Source organism: Nicotiana tabacum, chromosome 18 (genome assembly GCF_000715075.1).
Source record: "Nicotiana tabacum cultivar K326 chromosome 18, ASM71507v2, whole genome shotgun sequence".
Lineage (NCBI taxonomy): Eukaryota > Viridiplantae > Streptophyta > Magnoliopsida > Solanales > Solanaceae > Nicotiana > Nicotiana tabacum.
The window spans coordinates 69,144,190-69,154,588 of NC_134097.1; the positions used below are offsets into that span (position 1 = coordinate 69,144,190).

At 36.5% G+C, this 10,399-nt stretch overlaps 2 protein-coding genes across 3 annotated transcripts; one reads left to right on the top strand and one right to left on the bottom strand.

Moving 5' to 3' along the window:
• The first annotated feature begins 738 nt into the window (after positions 1-738).
• LOC107795749 (ent-kaurene synthase TSP4, chloroplastic) lies at positions 739-7,042 on the top strand. 2 transcript variants are annotated; one of them, XM_016618431.2, is made up of 15 exons: positions 739-955; positions 1,032-1,139; positions 1,314-1,366; positions 1,441-1,726; positions 1,798-1,978; positions 2,322-2,539; positions 2,622-2,742; positions 2,877-2,974; positions 3,066-3,277; positions 3,360-3,472; positions 3,571-3,669; positions 4,052-4,267; positions 4,361-4,502; positions 6,052-6,297; positions 6,388-7,042. In XM_016618431.2, exons 1-15 carry the CDS (start codon positions 835-837, stop codon positions 6,697-6,699), a joined length of 2,526 nt encoding a protein of 841 aa, XP_016473917.2. In that variant the 5' UTR covers positions 739-834; the 3' UTR covers positions 6,700-7,042. The 2 variants fall into 2 exon arrangements, with proteins under 2 accessions (XP_016473917.2, XP_016473918.2); XM_016618432.2 differs by having other exon boundaries at positions 790-955; positions 1,035-1,139.
• Positions 7,043-7,371: 329 nt separating this feature from the next.
• On the bottom strand, positions 7,372-9,163 carry LOC107795753 (zinc transporter 1-like). Its single transcript, XM_016618435.2, has 3 exons — positions 8,252-9,163; positions 8,007-8,156; positions 7,372-7,816 (listed from the first exon to the last, which is right to left on the bottom strand). The coding sequence occupies exons 1-3, from the start codon at positions 8,906-8,908 to the stop codon at positions 7,511-7,513; spliced, it is 1,113 nt and encodes a 370-aa protein (XP_016473921.1). The 5' UTR covers positions 8,909-9,163; the 3' UTR covers positions 7,372-7,510.
• Positions 9,164-10,399: the final 1,236 nt, after the last annotated feature.

The window sequence follows — 10,399 nt, forward strand, 5'->3', positions numbered from 1 at the left end:
ACCGATTTGGTGTAGTCGCGTCGTTACCTTGTCTTTTTCTCTCAATCTCACCGTTTATTATTATTAAATAATTTTATTTTATCATTTACCCTACCTTGTTATATACCGTATCATAATATATTTTTTGGAATATTGCAAGTTTATTCTTCATATTGTTGGCGTGTGATATCATAAAACGACAGCATGACATAATCCATCCAAATATTGTATTCATCAAACGATACAGTACAATACAATACAATACGATACGATACATTATGAAACGATACGTAACAACCATCCAAACAAGCTGTTAATCTTCTAGTAGTTTTAAAATGTGTGCCTTAGAGTTTACGTTTTTATAAATTTAGTTATGAATTTATTAATAATGTATTAGTTTTCTTTAGTATTTAAGTAGTGAAATATGGATATTTTTTGAATATTTAAATTTGAAAGATTTTCTTACCTTTTATACGTAACATTAAACATAGATTTTCACTTTTACTTGTCACTTTTAGCATATTAAGAAAAGATAATTTTTTTTCTTGTTATGCTCATAGTATTAATTACTCAATTTATATTATTTTCTCTAATCTATTAAAAATATACATCAATTAATCTTTATTTATTATTTGTTTAAAGGGTGGGTAAACTTTGGACTAAGTAAAGGGAGTAAATAGTGTTGAGTAAATACTAACAGGTGTCATGAACTCGCACGCACCTCTACTTTGTCTGCTTGGGGGAGCGTATCTTGTGATAATTGATCCCACCACCACAGACAGCAACAATAAGCACTCACATTTTTCCAATACAAATGCTCATCCTCCATTATTCCACCAGCAGCAATCAATAATCATGCCTCTTTCGCCTGCTACCACTGCCACCTGCTTTACTACTTTTTCTTCTACTAATAAAACCCATCGCCTTCCTCCCGCCTCCGCCTCCGCCTCCGCCTCCGCCTCTTCTTATCTTTCAGGTTTGCTCTCTTCGCGCTTCTCTTTTCTTTTACACTTTTAATCAAATTTCAGGCCTACTTTATTTTGGATTTATAGTAGTTCTTAAACCTCGGAGGTTTCATTCCCTTAACGGAACAAATACTGTCACAAACAAATTCAACACTGCTAGTCGCCTGGGTTTCACCCTACCGTCCCATTCCTCTGGTAAGTAGTACTCCTACTACCTACAACTACTCCAATTTCCTTTACGCAAAATTCACTTAGTTTGAAATATAACGAGGAAAAGTGACATGTATATAATATCAGTTGCGTTGGAAGTGATTACGTATCACGCTTTTCTCATTGTCTTCTTTAACGTTCATTTCTTTGTTTTGGCAGCTTGTCTAATTGATTCCACCCAAACAGCACCATCAACTGATTTTGCTCTTCAAGTATGTTTCCCACTAATCAACACACGCTCACACTCTATCAGTTGAGATAATTAATCTTGTAAAACTGAATGCAGAGCAATGAAGCGACCAAGGAAAGAATTAGGGAACTGTTCCATAAAGTTGAAATTTCTGTTTCTTCATACGACACGGCGTGGGTGGCAATGGTCCCTTCTCCACATTCAGCTGAAGTCCCATGTTTCCCTGAGTGCCTTGACTGGGTGTTGCAGAATCAACTGGAAGATGGATCATGGGCGCTTCCGCATCACCGACCCTCATTACTTAAAGATGTTCTTTCGTCTACTTTGGCATGTGTCCTTGCACTCCAAAAATGGGGTGTCGGTGAAGAATTAATCAGCAGGGGTATGGATTAGATTGTTCTTTACCTGAAATTTTCCTTTATGTTCATCAGACTGAAGCAATGCATGTTGCAGGGTTACGTTTTATCGAGTTAAATTTTTCTTCTGCAACTGACGAGGACCAATATTCTCCGATTGGATTTGATGTCATATTCACTGGCATGCTTGAATATGCTAAAGAGTTACCTCTGAAGCTTCATTTAGAATCAAGCGTGTTTAATGAGCTGCTTCATAAAAGGGATATCGAGCTCAAAAGGTAGATTTTAGTCATTAAGATGTTGTAACATTATATCTACTTTTCTAAATGAACTTAAAAGTGGGCTCTAGTTATATAATTTTAATTTCGCTTTTATCGGATTGGGGCTAGCTAAGTGTTTTAAAATATATAATGCATCTTGAGAGGATAATTGACCTGTTCAAAACTTGCAAAAGAGATGGGCATCGTGTAGATTCTCCTAGCTAACTTACTAAGCTTCAATGAGAAAATCAAAGTTCATCAAGAAAGAAAAGCAATTTTTGGAGAAAACATTATAGCATTCTGATTTCATATTCACCTCAGCTTGTCTGTATTTTCATTGAAGATTCCTTCTTCATGTTAGATTGTACAACAGCAGCTCATTGGAGCTTAATCCTTACCTCGCTTATGTGTCAGAGGGAATGGGAGAACTTCAAGACTGGAAGATGGTTATGAAATATCAAAGGAAGAATGGATCATTGTTCAATTCACCATCTGCTACAGCTGCTTCTCTTGTTCACCTTTATGATTCTTGTTGCCTCAATTACCTTCGCCATGCATTGGAAAAGTTTGGGAATGCCGGTAAGTTTTTGCACATTTATTTATATCGTGAAAGTTTTTATGGCATCTTGAGCAACTTATCTAATGCCTATCGACCTTTCAGTTCCAGCTATCTGTCCAATAGATATACATGGACGCCTTTGTATGGTCGATAATCTCAATAAATTGGGTATTTGTCGCCATTTTGCTGAGGAAATTCAGAGTGTACTGGATGAAACTTACCGGTAACCTTCAAAATCACAGATACTCTTGCGCTTGTACAACAATATTAGTTCTGTTAGATTGACTCTCTCCAAGCCTACACATCGTAAGTTATTACTTCTACAAGTCAATGACATTAGCCAACAAAAAAAAAAAGATGTTGGCTGCAGGGGGAGGAAGAAATCTTCACAAATGCTTCCACTTGTGCCATGTCATTCAGGATATTGCGCGTATATGGATACAATGTCTCCTCTGGTACCTCAATGACTTGTAATCGTATCAGCTTGTTTTCTTAGAATACTTTTTGTTGTTCAAATAGTTTTGACGAGTTAGGCGTACATTACAGATCCTGTAGCTCAGTTTCTGGAGCAGGAGCACTGTGGTGGACATTTGAAGGACATATATACTACGTTGGATTTGTATCAAGCGTTAGAAATGATTATTGCTACTGATCAACCTGTTTCTAAGAAATTGAACTCGTCCTTACATTTTCTTAGACAGCGACTGGCAAGTGAGGTTTATCCTCCAAGCATACGTATGAGACAGATCCATGAACAGGTATTTGCCATAAGTTGTGTTATGGTCAGCTCAGATTTCATTGTTATTGTCTCTTTGAGCTAGCTACTGTTACTTATTTTAGGTGGATGATGTTCTCAAGTTTCCTTCTCATGCGAAGTTAGAACGGATAGCCAACAGGAGAAATATAGAGCACTATGACATAGATAATACAAGAGTCCTAAAAACTTCATACTGGTAACTTCTGTCAATTTTCTCAAGGACTGATCTTGTGCTTTTTTGGTTATATGTTCTCCCTTTTGTCAATTACTCAATTCTTCCCCTTTTTGGGACAGTTCATCAAATTTTGGCAACAAAGATTTCTTAACCCTGGCGGTAGAAGACTTCAACTTTTGCCAATCTATTCATCGCAAAGAATTAAAACAACTTGAGAGGTTCGTATCTTTTTGAACCTTGATCATCGCTATGGAACCAGTTGTCAGTTGTCACTAGTTGTTTTACAATAGTCAGATCAGAGATGGTATATTTATTAAATCAAACTGGAAAAGCTTAAACCACATATTACATCTCCCAGATATTTTTTCTTTTCCTTATTTAACTTCTTTCCTTTCGATAACTTCTGAAATTAACAAAAAGAAAGTTGATTTTAACTTATATGCAACCTTTAGTCTTATAGGTTTCCTGGTTCTGTTTTCCTTATTACTTGCCAACGAGTTGGTCTCTACCTTGTTGAGGAAGTTATGATATCAAATGGTGAAGAGCTCTCTTTGTGCTATACTTTTCCTGATGTGCAGACTTGAGTGTTTGTGGTAACAGGTGGTTAATACGAAACAGATTGGACAAATTGAAGTTTGCCAGAGAGAAGTCTGCATACTGCTACTTTTCTGCTGCAGCCACAATTTTTCATCCTGAACTATCTGATGCCCGCATGTCATGGGCCAAGAATGGTGTACTTACTACCGTGGTTGATGACTTCTTTGATGTTGGAGGTTCTATGGAAGAATTGAATAACCTAATTCAGTTGTTTAAGAAGTACATGTCTCCTGTCATATTTTCATTGTTATAAATATTCCTTGGTGATTTCAGCAGTGTCGTCTTATTCAAACCCCTTGGTCTTTTTGGCAGGTGGGATGTAGATATTAGCACTGACTGCTGTTCGGAGAAAGTGGGCATCATATTTTCAGCGCTTCACAGCACTATTTGTGAGATTGGAGATGAGGCATTTAAGTGGCAAACACGTAGTGTGACAAGAGACATAACTGATATTGTAAGACTCTTTACCTTTTTTATAACTAATAGAGATATTGCACTCTATGACATTCATATTGCTTAATTCTCCCACATATTCTAAACTGTTTGCAGCATGGCATGCCAATCAAGGTTTTTGTTTTTCTGGCATAGGGCATGTCATGCCAAATTAAAGTGTAAAACACAAAAAAAGAAAATGTCAATTACACTGTCATTTATCTTGGTTAAGATTTAATCTGGGGTCGGACATTGGTTTGTTTATCTTTTGAAAACAGAAATTATATATTTAGAAAGTACGGAAAAAACTATACCAACAACATATTTCTTAACTTAAAAATGATCAAAGGATTAGTAAAATCACTTGAGTCAAGGAAGAATATTGTTGACCCTATGATAGTTACTGGGTCAAATGTTATGATATAGATACAGTCATCTTTAGAAGAATGTAAATATTGAGATAAAGATTCTTTAGCACTGCATGTTTCATAAAGTAAACCGTTAATGTTCATATATTTTCACAATGCTTATTATTAAAATAAGTACTCTATTTTCTCAGGTGTATCTTTTAATATTGGAAGTTCTTTATGTTTCTAATCTGTCATGACTCATGAATCAATTGCATCTGACACGATGAATTGATCCCAGTGAGGAAACTAATTTTCAAGATAAATGAGTTAATCAGATGAGGTGTATAGATTAAGATCAGGTTAGTTGGTTTGGTTATTCGAATCCAATGGTCAGACAAACTCTTTACTAACAGAGGAGGAGTTTTGCAATGAAAATTGCACTAGGAGGGAGGTTATTGCATTTTTAAACTTAAGAGGGAGATCTCCTAAAGTATGTAAATGTAGAAGGGAGGTTAATATAAATTAACCCAAGAAAAAAAACTGATAGATGATGCAGCATCAAAGTTTAAAACTACGGAACTCAATGTAGTATTTTATCTTTCTTCAGTAAACTCTCGCTTCCCTTACCGTTTACAACTATACCTGGTTGAGTTTATGACTTTCCAAGATTAATATCCACCTATTACATTTATAAAATAATGACGTCAACCACTTCCTCTCAGCAGTGAGCTCTAAGAAGTGGACCTTTAATCTGCTAGTTATGCTTTGTCTATATATCAACTCACGCCCTACCCGTGCTAAGAAGAGAAATTTTTTATGACACATTTATTAGGGATCCAAGTTTCCCATTTTATCCAATTTGCTGGTCCTGTGCGACAACTTTCTCCGTCTTGATACTTGGTTAATGTACCTTTGGCATAACTGCCTTGCTTTTGGGCACATATTTACATTCAACCATGTTTCATCCAGGTTTCTTTGACAGATGTTCTAGTGTCACCATAGTTTACCATATAGGTCGAACTCAAGATGCTCTTTCTGTCACATAAACAGTATCCCTCAGCAATTGAGCAATTGGTTCCTTTCAGTATTACAAGATTCGCCAATATCCTTTGTTTACCAGTGTTTTTATCTAATTTCAAATTGTGTTTGGAAAATCAAGTTGAAAATTCTTGCAGTTAATCTTTTGATTATTTTATGAGTAAGTTAAAATTATGTTTGCAGTGGTCGAATCTACTGAATGCTATGTTAAGAGAAGCTGAATGGGCTAGAGATATGTCTGTGCCAACTATGGACGAATATATCGCCAATGGTTATGTATCATTTGCCTTAGGACCAATTGTCCTCCCGGCACTTTATTTTGTTGGGCCCAAGCTCCCAAATGATGTTGTGCAACACCCCGAATACCACAGTCTATTCAAGTTAATGAGCACTTGCGGTCGCCTTCTTAATGACATCAGGAGTTTTGAGGTATATATATGCTTCATTATTCCGCACCAGACATTCCCTTGCTGCTTCGTCATTTTCTAAGTTATTTGATCTCTTAAAATATTTTTGCAGAGAGAGTCTAAGGATGGAAAACTAAATGCTGTAGCCTTGAGCGTCATTCATGGGAATGGCAGCGTAAGTGAGGAAGCAGCCATTGGAGAATTGAGCCGTACAATTGAAATCAAAAGGAGAGAACTCCTGAACTTGGTTTTGCAAGGAGAGGGGCAAGGAGAGGGCAGCATAGTTCCACGTGCTTGCAAGGATTTGTTTTGGAAAATGAGCAAAGTGCTGCATCACTTTTACATCAAGGACGATGGTTTCAGTTCAATGGGGATGACCGATACTGTGAAGGCAATTATTCATGAACCTATAACTCTTGAGTAAGGTGGACTGGGTATTTTCTGATCAACTGAGTGGATAAAATGGCCAAAATAGTCTTTAAAGTTTAAGGGTTGGATTACCTTAGTTCCCAAATAATCCTTGGCACCATCCTTTTAGATAGGGACTGAGTTCAGTTCCAGTTGTAGCAGCGAAGCTGTCAGCAAAGTAGTCTGCAGTTGGGGTTAGCAGAAACATTGACTAAATTCTGTTACGTTAACAAAATATGTTTGGTGGACTGAAGTTCTCTTAATTTACAAACTTGGACATTTTATGTTCTATGTAATATTTGAGGGACATAGTTAATTCAATTCCTAAATTAATGGATTATCTTGCCCATTTGCCTTTATTTCTGGTTCCAGACTTTTACTGTTTTTAATTCTTTGCCTTCTTTCCCCACCCTTTGTTTTTTTTTTTTTTTTGGGGGGGGGGGGGGAGGGGTGTTGGGGGGGGGGGCACTAATTCTGTCAGTGCTGGAACTGCTGATTAGAGTGGTGGATATTGGATAATTTGCAAGTCAGGAGCACGATACTGCTGAAGTTCTCTGCTCACTGGTGTAACTTTTAGGTATGTGTCACTTCTTATTGATATCTTACTAGCAGCTTGCTATACTTTATTAGTTCTATCTTTAACAACTACTAATCAAAATTTCCTGGTACTCTTTAAATACGTAATAGATATATTGATGATAGCCCTTTATTCAAGAAATGATAGTGAGCTATATTAATGAAACTAATACAACTGAGTTCCTACCCGACCTGCTTTCAGATTGTAAACAAAAAAGAATGTCAACATAAGCATTTTGTTGAAATATTATTCATGCCCATTTAGCCATCACAGACATGCACCCAGCTCCAAGAAGAAGTGAAATGTGTGCCCCGCATAGAAGTCTGACATTGTTCTGCATCTTTGGATTCATAAAATCTGATGCTAGTATATCAACGAGGGCCATGTAGATTAAAATCCCTGAAGATGCAGAATTCAGAATCCCTTCGACTATTAGAGAAATAGAGCTATGGGCATTATACACCCTCGATATTCCGATCCCAATCCCAATTCCTGCTGGCGTTGTGAGAGAAAAAAGAACTGCCATGATTGCTGTTGATACAGACTTGAATTTTGCCTGGAAAATGCAACCAAGAGAGATGTATTGTAATATATATTAGGTGTCGTCAACAATTAAAAACTTTTCGAGTCACTTATTTTTATGCCAACCTAAGCTCTTCGTCAGCTTTATGTTATTGGAATATTCTTTGATTCTGTCAAAAACTTTATATAGTATACAAATTAAAATACTTCTAGAGATCATGTACCTGTGAAATACAGCCTCCAAGCCCCATGCCTTCAAAGAATTGGTGGAATGACAGAGCAACCAATAGAGGCTTTATCATTTGGGTATTTTGTGAAGCACCTAAGGAAACTCCAATTATTATGGAGTGGACCAGAATTCCTAGCTCCAACACCTGATTAAGCAGCGGTAATCACATTAGTTCATAATGTTAAATGCATGTTCTTAGTTTAACCTCTTCTGTGGCAGTACATATCTCATGGAGCTTACTTGTGATATGATGCGATTTCGTATATTTTCAGACAGAATCAATTCTTGATCAAATCCGATGGAATATGTCGCCCCATGTGCATGACCATGGACATGGCTGGTATGACTATGACTGTGCTGTATGTCATCTCTAGCTGCCTCTTCGTCCGCAATATTGACCTGCTTAGCTATGTGAAAGTGCCTCTTTTGGTAAATACTCGTTGCAAATGTATCAATCATCAAACATCCAATAGAGGCGACCATGGCAAAGAAACCTGTGAAAGGGAATTTCCCCCAAGGGTTCATGCCTTGCAGGCAAGGTGATGTTAGTGTCTGAAATGCATCAGGCAATAGGTGGATGAAGCCAGTGGCTAGAATGACACCAGCAGCAAAGGCCTTGATCATGAAGAAAATATCATTTTCGGGCCTCAGAGCTTCAATTTTCCTTGCCAAAAGTGGGAGACTGACCCCAATTGCACCAGCAATCAGTATTGAAACTATTGATATGAGTCTGTATCTGAGGGAAACACTACTGTTTTTGGTGTTTCGCGGTTGATCAACTTTGATGTTGCAAGTGCATTCACCTGAAATTCCAGGCGCGAAGACTACAATGACAAGGCATGTTAATACTACAGCTTTATAGCAGTAAGAACAAACTTGGACATTGTGGTTATTCATGGTTAGATGAAGCTAAATAGAGGAGAAAAAAAGAGGTTAAAAATTTAAAGTTCCAGATTCTATGTTCTAAAGGACGCGGGAGATTGTGCAGATCCTTGCTGTTTTCTGTGGGTGTGAGAGTCCAGTTAAACAAAAAAAATCTAGTAAAAGGAGACTGGCATTGAGAGATCAGACCAGGAAGAAAGTGTTCATTTATATAGTGTCACTGCATGGGAAGAACGTCCTTAGATGTAATTGGATCGATGATGTGGCCATCAGAGTTGGAGTTATCACCAAATATTTTCTGCTTTTTTTACTTTAAGAGTGGGAGTGGGAAGGTTCAATTGAGTCATGAAGAGTGCCAAGGACTTAACTACATGACATCAAGGGCGGACCTAGAGCATTGAATACAAGTTTCCGGGAACTAGTGATTCTTGCGTAGACCATATATTTATATTAAGAAATTCACTAAATATTAATAAATATCTAACTATGAACCCAATTACTATTGCATATTAATTTGAAATTACAGTAGGAACTCATAAGCCTCAAATCCTGAATCCTGAATCCGCACCTGCATGACATCAACTTTTCAGGTAAAATTGCTATTGGATCCCACAGCTTTTTGAGTAGTAACAAGCTGAGTAAATTAAGATTAGTGAGAAGGACTTTAGTAGTTAGTGGTGGTGGGAGGTGTAGACAAAGTGTTGTCATGCAAAAATGCAATTGCCTTTGAAGAAAGGCTTCACTGTTTCTCAACTTTGCATTTAGCACACACTGTTCTGTTGATTTTGTTCATATCTGGCCTCAGAATGTCGTTATTATGTCGGGCTATATTAATCTTAAACTAACACTACTACTCTTAAAGCAGAAAAGGCTTTCTCCTTTCTTGATTTCTCCTTTCTTGAGCTTTTCGCTTGTAAAGTAACCTATTGAGGATATGCTTTCGTGTCCCAACTCCACACAAATTTTATTGACATAATGCGGGTGCTGTGCAAAAGTTATACAACTTTTTTAGCATCTTTGTTTTAGTTTTTAGTGACCAGCCTTCATGCCTAATTCATGATTTCAACCTTTATATTAGTATTGAATTTATTATAATTTTAAAATTATGAATTTAAATCTAACTACTATATGTATTCGCGCGATGCGCGGATCGTATAAAAGAATATTAAATTATGATCGGGTTTATTTGAACGTATTAAAGTGTATTGTTTCAATAAATTTCCACGATCATTTATCGATAATCAATAATATTTTTTGATTTACTTCATCTTATTTTTAAAATTAAAGTATAACATCGTCAGTATTTCTATCTCTTACTTTGTGCATTTTTCTTATTTATTTTATCGACAATTATTTTTTCCAGTTAGAATTACCTATAATCTAAATAATGCCATATTTAAAATCCTAGTTCTTTTGAGAAAACCCTCGGTGAAATACAAAATTGAATTGATCCATGCTTAATGTTAAAAATTTTGGTAACCAACTCTATGAAGAAATCATAAAGTG